The sequence below is a fragment of the Drosophila mojavensis genome, unplaced genomic scaffold (genome assembly GCF_018153725.1).
Source record: "Drosophila mojavensis isolate 15081-1352.22 unplaced genomic scaffold, ASM1815372v1 contig_136, whole genome shotgun sequence".
In the NCBI taxonomy this organism is placed as follows: Eukaryota; Metazoa; Arthropoda; class Insecta; order Diptera; family Drosophilidae; genus Drosophila; species Drosophila mojavensis.
The window spans coordinates 3,595,350-3,613,421 of record NW_025318667.1 but is presented as its reverse complement, the minus strand read 5'-3'; the positions used below and the strand labels follow the sequence as shown (position 1 = coordinate 3,613,421).

The 18,072-nt window shown below is 40.5% G+C and overlaps 3 protein-coding genes and 1 long non-coding RNA gene across 7 annotated transcripts; 3 read left to right on the top strand and 1 right to left on the bottom strand.

The window, feature by feature from the left end:
- Positions 1-339: 339 nt before the first annotated feature.
- Positions 340-4,676, top strand: LOC6585401 (alpha-(1,6)-fucosyltransferase). Its single transcript, XM_002010997.4, has 4 exons — positions 340-927; positions 1,498-2,053; positions 3,034-3,458; positions 3,522-4,676. Exons 1-4 carry the CDS (start codon positions 665-667, stop codon positions 4,159-4,161), a joined length of 1,884 nt encoding a protein of 627 aa, XP_002011033.1. The 5' UTR covers positions 340-664; the 3' UTR covers positions 4,162-4,676.
- Positions 4,677-6,080: 1,404 nt separating this feature from the next.
- On the top strand, positions 6,081-6,664 carry LOC6585402. The gene is made up of 2 exons (XM_002010998.4): positions 6,081-6,263; positions 6,340-6,664. The coding sequence occupies exons 1-2, from the start codon at positions 6,155-6,157 to the stop codon at positions 6,573-6,575; spliced, it is 345 nt and encodes a 114-aa protein (XP_002011034.1). The 5' UTR covers positions 6,081-6,154; the 3' UTR covers positions 6,576-6,664.
- Positions 6,665-6,871: 207 nt separating this feature from the next.
- On the bottom strand, positions 6,872-17,729 carry LOC6585403 (phosphorylase b kinase gamma catalytic chain, skeletal muscle/heart isoform). Of its 4 annotated transcripts, none has more exons than XM_032732849.2 (10): positions 17,594-17,729; positions 15,968-16,810; positions 13,893-14,071; positions 13,504-13,788; positions 12,469-12,559; positions 12,263-12,399; positions 12,094-12,191; positions 9,315-9,881; positions 7,408-7,566; positions 6,872-7,305 (listed from the first exon to the last, which is right to left on the bottom strand). In XM_032732849.2, exons 2-10 carry the CDS (start codon positions 16,057-16,059, stop codon positions 7,171-7,173), a joined length of 1,743 nt encoding a protein of 580 aa, XP_032588740.1. In that variant the 5' UTR covers positions 16,060-16,810; positions 17,594-17,729; the 3' UTR covers positions 6,872-7,170. The 4 variants fall into 4 exon arrangements, with proteins under 4 accessions (XP_032588740.1, XP_002011035.1, XP_032588741.1 ...); XM_002010999.4 differs by lacking the exon at positions 9,315-9,881 and adding an exon at positions 10,994-11,077 and having other exon boundaries at positions 17,594-17,725; XM_032732850.2 differs by lacking the exon at positions 17,594-17,729 and adding an exon at positions 17,070-17,281.
- On the top strand, positions 8,307-8,834 carry LOC122757913. Its single transcript, XR_006358105.1, has 2 exons — positions 8,307-8,569; positions 8,693-8,834. It is a non-coding gene; the product is annotated as an uncharacterized LOC122757913 (long non-coding RNA).
- Positions 17,730-18,072: the final 343 nt, after the last annotated feature.

Genomic DNA, 18,072 nt, shown 5'->3' with positions numbered 1-18,072 from the left:
TTATAGTTACAAATTGTGAGAATTCGCAAATACTTTTTGAATATTGTACACAAGCGCGTTAAATCGTGCTATCGACTAGCCGCCACTTTTGGGCGGTTATTTTCTGCTACGATTGAGGTGCATGTAGCTTACCTCAAGCATTTATTGTGTTTTGGTATGCAACAGGAAAAACGCAGCATAATTTTAAATATTGTAAAATTCTGCGATAATAATAAAACAAAAACAAGTGCTGCATTAATCGAGTATTTTTGCACACCCTGGGCATATGCTACAAAAAATACTGCAGTAAACATATCGATAGTAATGATGTGCTATATTTGAAATATCGCTCGAGAATAAGAATATCGATAGGCCTACAACCCTATTTTTAGTATTTTGTTATTTATTTATTAAAATAAGAAAAGGAGTATATAAAAAAAACCTGTGTCATCTGTGTGCTGTTGCGCTGTGCCGCACAATGTTTAGCAGATGTCATAATCGCAGCTATATGCTGTGAATATGCAACACACACGGCAAAAATACCCTCCAATACAATATTAACTAGCTGCCGTGCACACAAACATACACACACCCATACACACAAACATAGAAACCTTTGGACGCCACGGTTTAGCAGCAGGCGAGCAGGACGGAAAACCAGAGATTAGAGTGTCGACACGACGCCATGCTCCTGGTGCGTCAGCTGTTTGGCTCATCATCCAATTCGTGGGTGCGCGCCCTCATCATCTTTGTGCTCGCCTGGGCGGTGCTCGTCTATGTGTTTGTGCTGAAGCTAACCAATAGTCAGGCCCAGAATCAAAGCCATCAAACAATCTCTGCCAGTGATAATGAGCACAATGCGCGGCGCATCAATCAGGCGCTGCAGCTGCTGGAGCACACGGAGCGGCGCAACGAGGAGCTTAAACTGCTCATCGATGAGCTGATGAGGTATGTATGTAGCGGCCATCAACAATAGGAACAATAACTTCATGAGCATCATTAGCATTATCTGCCACAAGTAGACCTAAAGCTGCAGCGCCCACTCCCCACTGCTCCACTCCCCCATCTAACTCATTCCAGCCTGTTCTAATCCGCTCCAAGTGCGCCCCATTAATGCGACCTTTCATATGTAAAGCGAGCAAATGAACTTCTCGTTTCGGCTAGCCGAACTGTGAATACCCTTGCAGGCATTGCATATGTAGCTCTACTGGGCGTATAGACACATATGTATATATTATAATCCTATACAGATTCAGTAGCCTTCCGATACACTTGCTCAATTATATATATATTTATAGCTATATATTCATACGTCTGCCATATACTCGTGTCATGTGTTGTCGATATGCTCGCTGCAAGGGTATGCAATCAATGCTCGGTCACGCTTGCACACGTCGGCGTTGAAGAATGACGAATGACAAATCACCACGCACAACCTGGGTCTCTCTGCGTGTGTGTGTGTGTCGGTGTGTGCGTGTAATGGTGTGTTGTTATCTTCTGTTGTTGTTGTTTTTACAGCGAACAGCTGGATAAGCAGAGCGCCATGAAGCTCATCCAAAGGCTGGAAAATGATTCGCACAATGCAAAGCAATCAATGGGCGATGATACGCTCTTCGAGGTGATTCCAGCCGATGCCGCTGGACAGGATCAACAGCATCAGCAGCAACAGCCGCAGCCACAGCCGCAGCAATTGGGCGCAGATGCTGCCGGCCAGCTGCCTGGCCAGCCGGGCATTGAGCCCAGCTTGGAGTACGAGTTGACGCGGCGACGCATCCAAACGAATATCGCCGAGATTTGGAACTACTTCAGCAGCGAGCTGGGCAAACTGCGCAAAGCCGTTGGGCCCGGCAACTCTGAGCTGGAGGAGTCCATACAGCAGGTGCTGCTCCAGGGCGCCGATCACAAACGCTCGCTGCTGAGCGATATGGAGCAGCTGCGGCGCGTCGATGGCTACGAGGCCTGGCGCCAGCAGGAGGCCAAAGACTTGAGCGACCTGGTGCAGCGGCGACTCCATCACCTCCAAAATCCCAGTGACTGCCAAAATGCTCGCAAACTTGTCTGCAAGCTGAACAAGGTTCAAGCGACAATTACTCTACTCAGAAGAGATGCAGTGCCTCAACTGGCATCCACTCAAGCCTATCCTCACGCCATTGTCTATCACCTACTCTGCATGTTCAATTAATCTTTTTGTCATTGGTTTTTCTCACAAGCATGAATATTGTAAACAGAAAGAGAGAGAGAGAGATGGAGATGGAGAGAAAGTGAGAAAATTATTATTGACTTTGCTGTATTATGTTCTTTCAATATCACATGATCACAATCTCTTTAACTGCCCTCGAGACTCTAAAACTCTCTTATCTCTCTCTCTCTCTCTCTCTCTCTTTGTCAGATTTATATTGTTTCTTTTTTTTTGTTTTGTTGTAACTCTTTTATTTTATATTTTATTTTTCTCTTGGTTTTTTATTTTTGTTGTGAACGTTGGAGAACGTTCACATCTTATGCTTGCTCTCTCTTCCCGTTTGCTCTCCCTTACCTTTTTTCTGCCCCTCCCTATCCAGTTCAATTTTCAGTTACTTTTCTTCTATTGCATTTGCCCTTTTCTCTGTTCTCTTTTATGCTGCATTCGTAAACTTTGCTTTCACTTCAAATTTCTCCACTTCAAATTTCTTTTTTACTATCTATTTATTTTCATCAATCTTTTTGTACCATTTTCCCATTTTATTCTCTCCCCATTCGTAATCGAAAATGTTTTTCACTAACTACTAAATTTCAACTCAAACTGTCATTTGCTATTTATTTCGTATTTACTTTTTGTGTTTTTCTTACTTCTGACATTCGTAAACGTGCCTCCAAGAGCTCTGCACTCAATTAACCTACCTGAAGAGGCACTTTAGTCTAACAATATTAATTTTAACCCATAGTCTGATTTCTTTTTTCCGTTTTTCAGCTATTTTCGTTGTGCTTGTGGTTTCGTAAACGTTACACTGGCTGCTCTGAGCACCTATTTAGCTATGCACTCATTTCATTCCGTTTCGTTTCGCTTGATTTTTGCAGGGCTGCGGCTATGGCTGCCAGTTGCACCATGTGGTCTACTGCTTCATCGTGGCCTATGCCACAGAGCGCACGCTGATATTAAAGTCGCGCGGCTGGCGCTATCACAAGGGCGGCTGGGAGGAGGTGTTCCGTCCGGTGTCCGATAACTGTCAGGACGCGGGCACAGCGTACGCCTACAATTGGCCGGGCAAGCCAAATACTCAGGTGCTGGTGCTGCCGATCATTGACTCGCTGATGCCACGCCCACCCTACCTGCCACTTGCCGTGCCGGAGGATTTGGCGCCACGCTTGAAGCGCTTGCACGGCGATCCCATCGTCTGGTGGGTCGGACAGTTTCTCAAGTATCTGCTGCGTCCGCAAACGGAAACGCGCGACTTCCTCAACTCGGGCATGCGCAAGCTGGGCTGGGAGCGTCCCATTGTGGGGTAGGCTATGACCGCATCCTTATCCTGACCATTTTCTCTATTTGTATCTGTATCTGCTTGCAGCGTTCATGTGCGACGCACGGACAAGGTGGGCACCGAGGCGGCCTTCCACGGCATTGATGAGTATATGACGCATGTGGAGGACTATTATCGCACTCTCGAGATTAATGGGAGCAGCGTGGTGCGTCGCATCTTTCTGGCCTCCGACGATGCGCGGGTCATCGTGGAGGCACGCAAGAAGTATCCGCAATATCAGATCGTCGGCGATCCGGAGGTGGCGCGCATGGCGGCAGTCTCGACGCGGTATACGGATACCGCCCTGAATGGCATCATTCTGGACATTCATCTGCTGTCCATGTCCGACTATTTGGTGTGCACCTTCTCCTCGCAAGTCTGCCGCGTGGCGTACGAGATAATGCAAACGATGTATCCGGATGCGGCGTATCGTTTTAAATCGCTGGACGATATCTACTATTACGGCGGACAGAATCCGCACAATCGACGGGCGGTCATTCCGCACAAGCCGCGCTCGCACGAGGATCTGCAACTGAAGGTCGGCGATCTCGTCTCGGTTGCGGGCAATCATTGGGATGGCAACTCCAAGGGCAAGAATACGCGCACCAATCAGGGCGGACTCTTCCCCTCCTTCAAGGTGGTCGACAAGGTCGAAACGGCCAAGCTGCCAGTCTATCCGGGTGTCTAAGCTCTCTACCGAATGTCGGATATCTGATATCGAATACCGGATATCCTGGATAGCCAGCCGACCCCATCCAGAACCTTCTCTGCTGAATCTCAATTTAAAATTCTGCTCCGCCGCATTCCAAGTGTTTGTGCATCTTAAATTCTGGTTAAAATCGCCAAAAGCTAACAAAAGAACAGAAACGGAAAATCTCAAATCTATTCAAATGCTCTAATCTCTTTTCCTGGAATGTGGAATCGATCAATGTTCCACACGATTCCATTTGTTGCACTAATTCTATGCATTTTCCTAAGCCGAAGAAATTAGAAAAAAAAGAAATAAGAAGAAATGTTGACAACATAAAGATTATGCATATAGAGAAAACAAATATATATATACATATAGATTTACGTATATGCACATATGTATCTATATATATATAGTATGTGTAAGCATGCATGTAGGGTTCAAATACGCGCAATATAGTTTATCCTTTGTAACATAGACGAAACTCACAAATAAATATAGTCAAGTTTTAATTTGCAAGTTGCAGTTCAATTTAATTGGGAGTGCACGAAATTCATTTAAGGCAAACATTTAAATATTTGTTTTGGTTCTATTCAATAATAACGTTGCATCGTTTTATTGATTAAAAATAACTAAGAGTATCATTTCTAAGCGGGATGCCTTACAAAATCTACACAAATTATCGATTTTAATCGATAGTAAGCAAATGGGCCTCCACTGCGTATACATGAGTTAAAGTTTAAAGGCGCTAGTTATTTTACTTTACACACGGATAGGCGGACATAGCTGTAACGACTCCACTGGTCCTTTTGATAAGGAATCTATACAATTTATATACCCGGTCATGCCTGCTCCTGCATGTTACATACATTTTCACATGTACATTACAATTACTCTTATATACAAATGGTGAGTACATTGACTTTGGTACCATTTACTGCTACTTTACGATGCCAACAGTGTACCTTAACAGAATTACTTCATTGACTTTGTTTGAAACGGGTTACTTTAACAGAATTACTCTTATACACAAATGTTGACTTCATTGGCCTTGGTTCATTTAATGTTAACCAACCAAATATCAGAATTCATCTTTGATGTTAGCTTACGGTATCTTATAACAGTAGCAGCGCTGTCAATGTCAATGTCAATGACTGAGTCGTTCGATAACATTGGCTTGGATATGCACTTACACTCTTACACTCGCTCTCTCTCTTACACACACATGCAGGCACACAAAAGGCTTAATGTAGCGTACTCCTCGATCGCTATTTTGAACCTTGTTTTGTTCAGGTTCAAGATCCCTGCCGGTGAAAGTGCACGGGTAGCCTGATGATGATAATGATGACGATGATTTGTGTGCGAAAACAAAAATTCTTTTGAGTCAGCGAGAAACGAATTTACACCCAGCCACAGGAATGCTGCTTTATAAACAAGAAACAACCAACGAAAATTCCCAAAAAATGTGAGAAAAAAACCAAACAAAACAAAATTAAAAACAGAACAGGCGCCAATTGACAGCGCGACAGAGCGAAATGAAAAACGTGATAAGCGCTCGATCGAAAAAAGAGAAGTAAATTAATAAAAATGTATATAATGTATATAGTATATAAATTAAAGCTCATCACAAAATTATTTATATGCGTAATATAATTAAGTACTCAATGAACCGCAGGGAAGTTGCCGCAACAACAACAACAACAAAAAAGTTACCAAACAGGCAGCTGCCGTTAAACCGGCATGGGCGCGAAAAGGAGCGGTATATGGCGAGAGCCGTGCGTTGGAGAAGGTCAACTTGGTTGAGCCTCAGCTGACGGCGTTCGCGCTCGCACTGGCGCTCGATAAGCCCGTCTCACACGGACTTTGGCTTATGATAACAGGCAGCGATTCGGTATATAAGACATTGCAGCTGCCTTCCAATCAGCAACACTTGTGAACTTACATCCCAATCGACATCACCTTCCAGCGGACCTCCAGTCGAAAATTCAACATGTCGAAATTTAGTTTTGTCGCCCTGATCGCCTGCGCCGTCGTCTATGTTCTGTGCAGTCGCAGCGCCGCAGCGCAGGTCATTGGCAAAGGTGTCCTCAAAAATCCCAGTGAGTATAAGAGTGCGAAAGAGAGGGGTAAGGAGTTACGTATATCTAAATGTATATCCTTTGTTACCCCCTCCAGCTTATCCCGGCAAATGTGTGGTGAACTCCAACCTGATTATGTCGGTCGGACAAGTTGCCAAAGCGCCCAATCATCCGTGCGCCAGCATAACCTGCTTGGAAGGCAGCACAGTTGAGTTGCACACGTGCAAAGCAGTGGCGATACCCAAGGGCTGCAAGCTGCGCGACTTTATCGACACCAATCGTGAATTCCCCGAATGTTGTCAGCGCCACTACGACTGCAACAAACACATCTAAGTGTCTTATCGTTGTCCATAATAGTTCTAAAATCTTGTATTTTGTTTTTGTTGCTCTTTTTTTTTTTTTGGTTTTTATTTATTTTTTATACTACAACATAACAATTAAAAAGTAAACGCTTAGCAATACAATTAAATAATTTAATAAAATCATTAACAGAAAATACATATGCAACTATGTATGTATGTATGTACATATGTATGTATGTTGTTTTCTCTTGTGGGCATTTGGGCAAAGGCCACGCTGCTAATTAACTACACACCTACACACACATTCGCATATCGCTGTTATATGTATATTCATATGCATATATGTGTTTATGCATGTGTTGCTCCTTTTAACTATATACATACGCATTACTCTAGCGTACTTAATGCCTTCCAGCAGAGCACGCAACTGATTGTGTGCGTGTCTGTGTCTCTGCTGTGTGACGAACAGAACAAACTAAATCGAGAGCGTGTGAAAGGAAGAGGAAACCCGTTAACTTTTGATACTTTCTGCATGGTATTTTGGTGTCTCTTTCATAATTTGTTTTGCTTTTGTGTTCTTAGTAACTTTCACTTGTTTTTGTGAATATGTGTACGTGTTGTGTCTCCTATCGACTGAGATTGTTTATATAGAGCGCGTGCAGTTCGGTGCGCGGAGTATTCTCGAATAGGGCGGCACGATTCTGGCCCTCACCCTTCTTCACCCAATGACCATACACACGGAAGGCGCAGCCATCGATAACCTGTCAACGATAAATGTTATTGATTGTTGTTACCAGTGATCGATATATGTATGTATGTATGTATGTGTAAATTCAAGTATTTCTGCAGTGTTTTAGGTTTACCTTGCGCAGCACCTTGACGCGATAAGGATCACGTATGGCCTCCTCAACGTGAAGCGGCTCGGCCGTGTAGCGTAGACGACGTATCCTAATAACCGCGCGTATGACTAATATGGCAAATTGGAACTTTTTGCGCGCGTTGAAGCGACTTTGTTTCCGCAGCTAAATATGCGAAAATTAAAGAAAAAATCACACATAGGATGGGGGTTAATTTTGTTATAAGGTAATTACTTCAAAATTGTTTATTGTGTTAGGGTTTGTTTTTTTTTTGTTTTTGTTTTTTTTTTTTTTATTAATATTTGGCTTTTTACGTTTTAGTTCATACGCCTTGGGTTAATACGGTTATCGTTAGCGGATGTTCAATACAACAATTCTAAAGTCGCGTGTGTGTGCGTATATGTGTTTGTTTTGGTTTGTGGCATTTAAAAACTTTACGCGAACACATCTTGCATTAGGCGACTGTATGTCTGTGTCCGTGTCAAAGTCAATGCGTGTGCGTGTATGAGAGAGACATTACATACATACATATGTCAAGTTAATCTTAAGCTGTTAGTTCCGTGCTGTTATGTGCATTTAACATACTTATGTCAAGAGAATGAAAGGCAGAGAGAGAAAGGTACACAGTTAAATTCACCACATTGTCATTGTACGGGACGTGCCAAGTTGTGTTTGTGAGATGTCGCAAAGCAAAAGCAAATAAACAAATACAGGATTGTAATGAACTCAAAACAGAAAAAATAAGTGCGGTGTAATGGGCGAAACTGTTAAATCCGTGAGCGAGTGAAAGAGAGCGCATGCGGAACGCGCTCAGGGACAGAACACACACAGACAGAAATATATAGATATACATATGTATGTACATGGATTATAAACATACACATATATGGTGGATAAATAAAATATATATAGATATAGAATTGAACAATGGCATTTTAAAATGTATATATACTGTATAGGTAACTAATTGTTTTATATATGGTTTTGCGCATTTTGACTTTGGTTTACTCACAAGGGAGTCTCCACAACACCGACTTATAGACACACATCTTATAAGGGCGTTGAGACTCTGACAATATAGAGAACATGACACACAAAACAAAACGTGTATATCAAATCATACAGAGGAGAAATTAAAAACAAAACAAAAAACATCGTCAGTGAATTGGTAAGCGTAATCGTTTTTTTTTTTTTTCAAAATTTTTAATTTTTTTTGTTTTCATATATTATCTATGGTGTATGTATGAATATGATCCAATGTGTACTTAACGGTTAAATTTAACATAAACAGAGGCCATGCAAAAGAACAGAGAGAGAGAGAGAGACAGACAGATGGAGGTATATAGAGAGAGTGCCAAAACTACAACAGCATTATGATTAGTGATATACAACATATTTAATAATACTACCATAATACAAACGGCAAAAGCGTTTTTATTTATTTTTTTTTTCCCATATGAAAAAAAACCAATTGACCCAAAGATATATACTACTATACTAAAAAGGTGCATATAATACAAACATTTTTTGGTATATATTAAATAATATTATATTAAGTGTAAAATTAAATGTTACAGACTAAATAAAAATGTGCGTTCCATTTACCACAGGGCTGGCAAATGCAATATCAAAGTGAGGTGAGTTCAGTGGAGATGAGGCGTGGTGAATGCGCCCTGCTACATGGCTACAATATTTTTTACTGTGCTGTGAGTGAAATTAATGGAATTGAAATGTGAGCGATGTGTGTGTGTAGGGGCCGCTGCCAAAGTTAAGTGTGTTGTGTGTGTGTATATGTGTATGATGCACTAATCAAATACAACTAAAAGCGCTTTTCGTTGAGAGAAATAAGGAATGTGTTATATAACTAAATTGATACGTGAACATATTGATAAAAGAAAATAGGAAAAACCTGCCTGCACGGATGAATACAATAAATGTTTTGCATTTGCCGCACTCTCATAATTATCGTTATCGTTATCGATGCCCAAATGCTGCCGCGCTTTATTAGCTGCTGTTGATTGCTGTTGCTGCTGCTCCTGCTGCTGCTGTTGTAGTTGTTGTTGCTGCTGTTGATAGTATACTGTGGCCGTCAAGGTCATGGACGACGCTGTATTCGACGTCGTTGTGCTTTCCAGCTGTTGTTGCTGTTGCTGCTGCTGCAGCGGTTGCTTCTGTTTCGCATGATCAGGCGCAAAATAATTGCTGCTACTGCTGGTTGTAGCGACATCGCGTAATCGATTCGATGAATACGAGCTCTGCGGCGCACTGCAGTAAATATAGGAGGAGGATGCGCCGCAACTGCTGCCAGCGTTTCCACTGTTCAGTCGATTATAACGGAAGGCTGTTTGATTCTGATTCTGGCGGCTCGAGCTGGGACCGCTACTATTTGTGTTAGCGTTGCCCGCATTGCTGCCTGGATAATGTGCAACTTTGGCATTTGCATGCAAGTGCTGCATATACGTCATCTCGTTCAGTAGAACCTAATTATCGCGTCATTTGTTTTCAGATAGAGTGCGGCATAGACAGAGGGAAAGAGGGGGAGAGCGAGAGCGAGAAATTGGCAAAGTGCAGGCAGCGCGCATGTTGGGCAGGTCAAAACGCAAAAAAAATGAGGAATACAAAATTGTAAAAATGTTAAAGGAAATAAGTCAAATGAACAAAACCAGACAATAAACATTAAATTAAAATTATAAATATATCTAAATTTGTGTACATAAGTACATATGTATGTATAGTAAATCTAAGTATGCTTAACTTAAAGACCTGGTATAAGTATAAGGCTTTGTATAAGAGTCTGAATGTGCCTAGCCTACGCTTTATATGCACCTTCTTAATTGCTCCTCACTTAATAAACCTAGGTAGACATAACGAGTGGGTGTGAGAGGGAGAGAGGGGGTGACGGATATACATGTATAAGAGTATACCACGAATGTATACGAGGTGAGCTTTTTAATGTTAGACAGAGTTTTCATGCATTCGCTTTTTGGCTGCGGCGTCTGCGGTTGATGCTGCTGCTGCTGTTATCGTTATCGATATACATAGATATGTTAATTATTATCGCAATCGCAATCGCAATGCACACGCAACAGGGACAATGACAACAAATACATACATACATACATACATAGATCAACAAGCAAAGATATATATGTACATACATATGTTGTAATTATTATAAATTAAATTAAATGCTAGAAAAACGCACATGAGACTATATTGAATGTGTAAATGGAATAAAATGCAGCTGCATTCAATCAAAGAGGGAGACAATAATAAACGACAACAAGCCAACACGATTACGATAACTAAGTGAGTCGATAGAAAAACACACACATACGAAAGGAAAAAAAATATTTGGTGTTAATTGAATCGAATTGATATCGGAACACAATGCAAATACATATACATTGAATATATATATATTTATATAAAAACAAACAAAATGCAATATGATATTATTGTTGGTTTCTATATATTGTTGTATTTGTTGTTGTTTATTAATAGTTTTTAATAGTTTGAATCGTTTGGCTGCTGTTGTAGTTGTTACATTAGAATTGGGTGGGTTTGGGTTAGTCCAGTAATAATTCGTTACCAGTGCGATTTCAGTGATGCGACTCATTCTTCTGGACTTGGTCGATAGGCTGCGCTTGAGGCCATCAATATTTTGCTCGAACAACTATCGATTTGTTATCGAGTTATCGACAGAAGATTTGGGTTTGTTTGTATTCATGTGTTTCGTTTTTTTTTTTTTTTTTTTTTTTTTGTAAAATAAACAATTTATATATTTTCGGTATTTTTCAGTATTTTTGCGGTATTTTTGTATATTTAAGATATGTAAGAAAAAGAAAAAAAGGTACGTATATAATAAAGTTGAAGAAAAATAAGAGAAATAAATAGGTAGAGTAGAGGAAGAAGAATAATGCGCTTAACTTAAATGCAAAAACATAGGATATATATGTATGTAAATATAGTTAAGTATCTAGGATATAAAAAGCTAATACGAAAGCCGATTTTTAGAACTTAAACAGGAAATAGAAAAAGTACAGTAAACACTCGATAAGAAAGACATTTTGAAAATGAATTCAGAAATGAGATATAAAACGTAACAGATATCGCTTAGCGAGTGCTGACTGTAGTTGTGTGCGGCTTAGCAGCTGGAGCACGTGTACAACTGTTAAGCGGATTAACTTATTATCTTATTTAAATAGTATATATATAAATCATATATTATAGAGTGTACAAAATAAAGCAGTTATTATGCTGGGTGTGTGAGCAGTGTGTGAGTCACAGTGGCGTGTGTGTGTGATTGAGGGGGGCGATCGGGTGTATCATAGAGGTTTTTCCTTTTAGAGACAATTGCGCAAGAAGAGGAGCTCATACTCAGCGAGTACGGCGGGGGAAGAAGGGAATACTTAGAAGGGTATACATAGGTCGTGCTCGAATGTGGGGAACTTAGGTGGTAGATATATACATATACATATATAGCGATTTATATTAAATACTTTTATGGAATAGGGGTTTTCTTTTGCTATGATACTCTAGGAGACTGCAACCGGCCCTCTAAACGTTATGGCTAATCATACTGACTAACATAGTGGTATATATGGTATAGTTGTAATAATAGTAATGCCTAGCAGTATCGGGTGTATAGATTCCACATGGACGGGCGGCGCCAGGGGCGCCGACACTTACCATTTGATTGAAGAATGGATGTCTTAATACTTCCTTAACGGTGATACGTTGCGCTGGATCAACGACTAGACATTTACGTATCAGATCTTTGGGATCCTCTGTATGGAATATAATGATACATTGCTATAATTTATGCATACACGCATCGAATAGATGTTGGGGACTTGACCTGAAATATCGGCCCATTCGGGCGAGGTGAAACTGTATTTGCCCTCCATGATGTTGCGCAGCATCACCATCTGCTTGCGATGCCAGAACGGGGGACAGCCGACGAGCAGGGTGAACATTATGACGCCACAGGCCCAACTGGAAAGCGTATCAAATACATGTAAATATATATGTATGTGTATCAACAGTAACTATGCCGTTGCTTACATGTCCACTTCCTGCGAGTAGCCCGGGGAACCCTCGAACATGTTGCACTTGAGTGTCTCCGGTGCCAAATAGCCCGGAGTGCCGCAAAGATCTGTTGAAAATGACAGTTATAGTAGATGTTTTATAATATCGTTTAGAGGGAAACAATAAGTGAAAGAGAGAGATAGCTATATGCAAATACCTTGACATGAACCGTTTATAAGAGTTCTTGAATTCTTGTTTAGATTTAGTTGGATGTCGATACATTTCAGTTGGGCGAAGCCTAAAGAGGCCCTAGAACTTATAAAAAGTTCTTCTAGGTATTGTGCAATACAATTTTGTAAAGATTGCAACATGATATTTTACCGTATCTAGAAGTTTCTTATATAGCTCAAAATATTTCTAAGCAAATACTTCAAGGAGCTAAGGCAACTAGGGCCATGTATATGGACATCGACTATACATATATATGACTAAATTGTACACTTATATTGTTATATACCAGTACTTCTACGACTATCTGCTTTTACTATTCACTTTATATATCTCTATATATAGAAAATCAAGTGATCATCTGGAGTTAATGTCTTGAGTTTGATGAATATATATTGTTTCTTCTAATCGTACATTCATCACTTCATAATATCTTCGTATTCATATTTTCTCTCCTTTACTTTATAGCGATCAAAAGGGCTTTAAGGACTTCTGCATAACGAAAAGACAATTAGATCTAGAGACATAAGATTGACATATCTCATAATATATACTCTTCTACTCCTCATTTGATATCTTTAAAGACTAGGACCTGTAGACATTCATATATAGTTCGTAACATCTATGCACACTCCACATCTTCAATGCCTTATAGCCTTATTGGTTACCTGCGCTACACCTTAAGAGTTCACTCCTCGATTGCAAATGATAAAGAGTATATTTTCCTACAGCTTAGCATTCATCCTGTTTTGCCTTTATCCTCATATGCTTTCCCATTCTTATTATCAGCCTTTAACTCATTCACTTCTTCTTCTTCTTCTTCTAGTGCTGCTGCTGCTTCACCTGTAAGTTTCTCGCCCTCGCCCAGCTGCCGGGCGAATCCAAAGTCTGTGATCTTCACGTTGTGATTCTCGTCGAGCAATATGTTTTCGGGCTTCAGATCTCGATGCACGATGTTCTTGCCGTGTATATACTCGACGCCCTCGAATATCTGCCGCATGATGGTGCGTGTCTTCTTCTCGGAGAGCGTCACCACCGATGTCAGATAGTCGAACAGTTCGCCCTTGGGGCACAGCTCGAAGACAAGAAATACAAATGCATCCGATTCAAATACATCCTGCAAATCAACTGCAAGACAAAGCGACAGAGAGAGAGAGAGAGAGAGAGAGAGAGAGAGAGAGAGAGTTAGAGCTTGTAGAGCTATATTTATATAGATATTCTGGTATAGTTACTTATGTAGGGATGCCCCATCACTTGGCGTAAGATTGAGATTTCCTGCCTGGTTGCTTCGAGCATATGATATGGATTCGTTTCGCCCGATTCCGTCGTGGCGCCCAGATCGATAATTTTCGCTGCAAACTCTTTGCCCGTCTCCTTCTCAATGCAGCGACGCACCGTCGAACTGATGCCCCTGTGAGGATGAGTTTATATATTGAATGTATTAGTAAGATATACACATATTGTCCTATAAAGTTACTTTAACTGTAGTTACACATTGGGCCTAGTCATTAAAGAACAAACACAGCTTCAGATCACGCATTCTAAAGTCATTTTGCAGTCTTGATCGGAATGCACACTGTATAAAGATTTGGACTATCTGAATCAGATAAGATCTATTCAAATGCGCATTAGAGCTTTACGAAATGTTTATCCAGCCGATGAGTCTTGTAATTCTTGTAAACAGATGGAAGAGAGAAAGGGGGCAGATGCACATATAGAGAAAAGATAGACTATATAATCTATCCAGCACCTGTGTCTGAAGGGAGGAGGAGGAGGATAGACTACAGAAAATATAATCTGCAAACTCATTTCAAGTTCAACTCAAGGTGATATTTGTAGATCTATCCTAAAAGAAAGTTGGATGTTTTAGCCGTCTTCGACTATTTTTCTGTCTCTTTTTCAGTTTGACCTCATTTCAACTTTGTTTTTTAGTTCCTAGCTCGTTCGATTCCCATGCATTTTTTGGAGCATTACGCGACAGTTCACACGTCGCGTCATGTTCTCACTGGCACCCAATGGAACAGGCCATACAGCTTTGAGTCATAGCTCATCAGCTCATAAAAAAAAAAAAAAAAAATTCAATAAAAAGTGAAAAAAATAGCAATGCAAAAACATTTATAATGAAATAAACAAAGTTTAGAATTCTGCAATGTCAACAGAAACAGGAAGAACAAGCAACAATTGCAAGAAGTAAATAAATAATGAAATTTAACTATAGATTCAGGTCGAGACGCCGAATGCTCTATGTAGAGATCCTTAAGGAAGCGAAACTGAATGAAATGAACCGGAATGGAATCACAAAGTGTGACTGAGAGCGAAGTAGAAGCAAGAATTAGTATTTGAGAATTATTAGAATTAGCTTCGACTCGAATCATAGATGGTTAGCGAAAAAATAAACTGGAACTAGGTCAAAACATAAAAAAGATTTTGTCAACCAATCACTAAATACTCAATTGAGTCACATAACTAAACAAATCAAAATGTAACTGGATCTAAAATGATTATATTCGTGGCAGTTCTGGGAACTGCCATTTAATCTATATTGAAGAAAAACAAGTCAGATGTTTCGAATCACAGATACTTGTTTGGAACTAGAAAAAAAACTGAAGCTAGGGCTAGATGATGTTTTGAGCTAGTCAATCAGTTTCGAGAACTAAACATTCAATCTACAAATCCTTCAAAATGAAATACTATGTGGCTCGAATCAAAGATCCTTAGAATTGATAGTATCTATATTTTTGCGATAGTCAATCAATCTATCACGTAAAGAACTATTAAATTAGTTCGAATCACGATGATGAGTTTCGAGAGTGTATATTCAATCATATATAGCTTGAATTCTTCTTTGACTGATATTCAGTATTATATATATATATATATAAAATTTAATACTTGTAGTTCTTACATTGGTTGCGCTACGTTTTCTTTATCTCTTTCAACTAAATGTGTATGCATAAATGTTAATATTAATCAATATGTATATATATATAGAGATCAATACATCTTGATTGGATATTTGATAAGAGAAACCGATAAATGAAATGTATTATGTATTTAAACTAAAGTCTCTAGCTTAAACTCAAAATGAGTAACAGCATTTCCTAACTGATTTCAAGTAGAAAACATCAGTTAACATTAGCGAGTGATCACTGTACTGCACAATTGCAGCATTGTTTGCATTCTTCAATGTTTTGCATAAGTCAGAAAGCTTTGCTTCGAGCTCAACATGAAATAGTATAAGTCAGCGTATAAGACTGTTTCTGTTTATGTTTTCGTCAGTTTACGACTCTTATACTTATTAGCTTACCTGCCCAGTATTTCTTTGGGCTCATATTTGGCGTAGAAGCCCTTGGCCGCATCCTTGTCGGGCAGCAGATCATCCTCCTCGTCTTTGGCCATTAGATCGAGTGAAATTTTGGCGACGTTCTCCGACGACGCTGTGGCAGCACTTTACTTCTTTTTATCGTTGTTGTTGTTGCAGTCGTTGTTGTTGTTGCTTGTAATCCAAATCCGCACTTGGGTTATTAGCGAACGATTTGAATTCCCCAATAATCCCCCGCACCGTTCAATCTCAAGTTCTTCTACTGAATCTTTCTCCTGTTCTCTTTGGTGTGCGCGCTCGCTCTCGTTCTCGCTCTCTCTCTCTCTCTCTCTCTCTCTCACTCTAGCTCTCTCGCTCTTTGGTGTGTTGCTATTTTTATAAACGAATCGACGCGATGCGATGCGATCAGTGCACGAATTGAATCTGTTCCGTTATGTGCCGACAACTGACTGAATGTCCGCTGCTGCTACTGCTGCTGCTGCTGGCGACTGCGTCGCTGCCTTTTCTCTTCTTCACTTTTAATTACCAACAAATCGGTGGCGTTGGCGTCGCTGCTGCGCCGTCTGAGAGTATAGCTGTTGTGCCGGTGTTTTGCAGCTCTGGCTGGTGCTGACTTTGTATAAGAAGAAGCAGTAGCAGTAGCAATTGTTGTTGTTGTTGTTGTTGTCGTTGTCGTTGATGTGGTTGTTGGCTGTATAAGTCAAATGTGGGCTTCTGCTGCTGGTGCTGCTGTTGTTGCCCTCTCATTCCCACTCGTTGGCTCGGTCGCACTCAGCTGTTGTTACGGCTGCCGCTGCGGCTGCTGATTTAATTAATAACGAATGCCAGCTACAACAAATCGATTTAAACAGAACAAAAAACATAAAAAAAAAAAAAAAAAATCAAATCAAATAAAATAGAATTAACATTTTTTCCTTAGTTCTGCGCTTATAAATGATTACACAACGCATGGTCCAATAAACGGTGACAAATGCGTTCACATGTTTAATTACATGCACTCACACTCACACTCCCTCACACACGCATACACGCAGACATGCAAACCACCCCCCTGCTGACTGGCTGCCTCTCACTCTCTATCACTCACAATCTTTGGCGTTTGTTTTGATCGGATTAATGCACATTTACTAGCACTGGGACACGGCCATCAGAAGAAACTGAGCTCAAGCGCTGCGTCTCCGCGGACCGCGGCCACTGCCTCAGCTGCTCTTGCAGACGACGACGGCAGCGACGTCGCTATTTTGCTTGCGTGTTTTTGTTGCCGCAGGTGAATTTTAATAGCGGGCTTGTTGTTGTTGCTGCTGCTCATTTTCATTTACCATATATTGAATTTCATTATTAATTTTTTTTTTTTGCTCAATTTTTTTTTGGGGGCTCGTTGGCCAACACTAGGGGGTCAACGCTGCAATTGTAGCAGATCTCGATTCGAGGTTTGCTCTCCTTTTCTAGCGCACACAGCACAACACTAATGGGACAGCAAGCAAGCAAGCAAGCAGCCAGGCAGGCAAGTAGCCAGACAGACGCACTGTCTCCGCCTCTAGCGGGTACATTTCAATGTCAACTAAGGTTAAAAGTAATACTGTTGGCCAGGGGAGTTTGCATTGCACATACACCGGGCGCACGAACAGCTGCTGGCGTGTCGAAACTTAGCGGGCATAACTATCTCTGAGTTGTATTTTGTAATATTAAATAGGCAAAACAAAACCCTGTATTTTGAACACAATCACAATACTACCGAAACAACTACAAGTACCACAAGTTAAGCAGCTATCGATATCGAGTGCATATGCACCGATGCCGATATGGTTGCGCAAGCAACCGCTATTGTTATCGCATGCATGCGATATCCAGCACGAGCGATATCTGACAACACGGCCAGTGTTGCCACCGTGGATAGAGAAAAACTGTTGAAATTTGAATTCTAAATTTGAATTTCATTGCAATTACTTTTTTTCCGTTTATTTGACATACATGTATATTTACGTGTTTATGTTGTTTTCTTCGAATGGAATACAATTGTAAAAAATATTAAATAGTCGCTAAGGTGGTCTTGTAATAATGATGAGGCAAATGTATACAAATTTTGTCGT

What these genes read in the sequence shown, in the direction of transcription:
- LOC6585401 (XM_002010997.4), top strand. Translation starts at nt 665, where the DNA reads ATGCTCCTGGTGCGTCAGCTGTTTGGCTCATCATCCAATTCGTGGGTG. An exon ending in CTCATCGATGAGCTGATGAG is followed by an intron (nt 928 to 1,497) that starts GTATGTATGTAG and finishes TTGTTTTTACAG; the next exon opens with CGAACAGCTGGATAAGCAGA. An exon ending in TGGGAGCGTCCCATTGTGGG is followed by an intron (nt 3,459 to 3,521) that starts GTAGGCTATGAC and finishes ATCTGCTTGCAG; the next exon opens with CGTTCATGTGCGACGCACGG.
- LOC6585403 (XM_032732849.2), bottom strand. Translation starts at nt 16,059, where the DNA reads ATGGCCAAAGACGAGGAGGATGATCTGCTGCCCGACAAGGATGCGGCC. An exon ending in CCCAAAGAAATACTGGGCAG is followed by an intron (nt 14,072 to 15,967) that starts GTAAGCTAATAA and finishes TCATCCTCACAG; the next exon opens with GGGCATCAGTTCGACGGTGC. An exon ending in ATCCATTCTTCAATCAAATG is followed by an intron (nt 9,882 to 12,093) that starts GTAAGTGTCGGC and finishes CGCGATAATTAG; the next exon opens with GTTCTACTGAACGAGATGAC.
- LOC6585402 (XM_002010998.4), top strand. Translation starts at nt 6,155, where the DNA reads ATGTCGAAATTTAGTTTTGTCGCCCTGATCGCCTGCGCCGTCGTCTAT. An exon ending in AGGTGTCCTCAAAAATCCCA is followed by an intron (nt 6,264 to 6,339) that starts GTGAGTATAAGA and finishes TACCCCCTCCAG; the next exon opens with CTTATCCCGGCAAATGTGTG.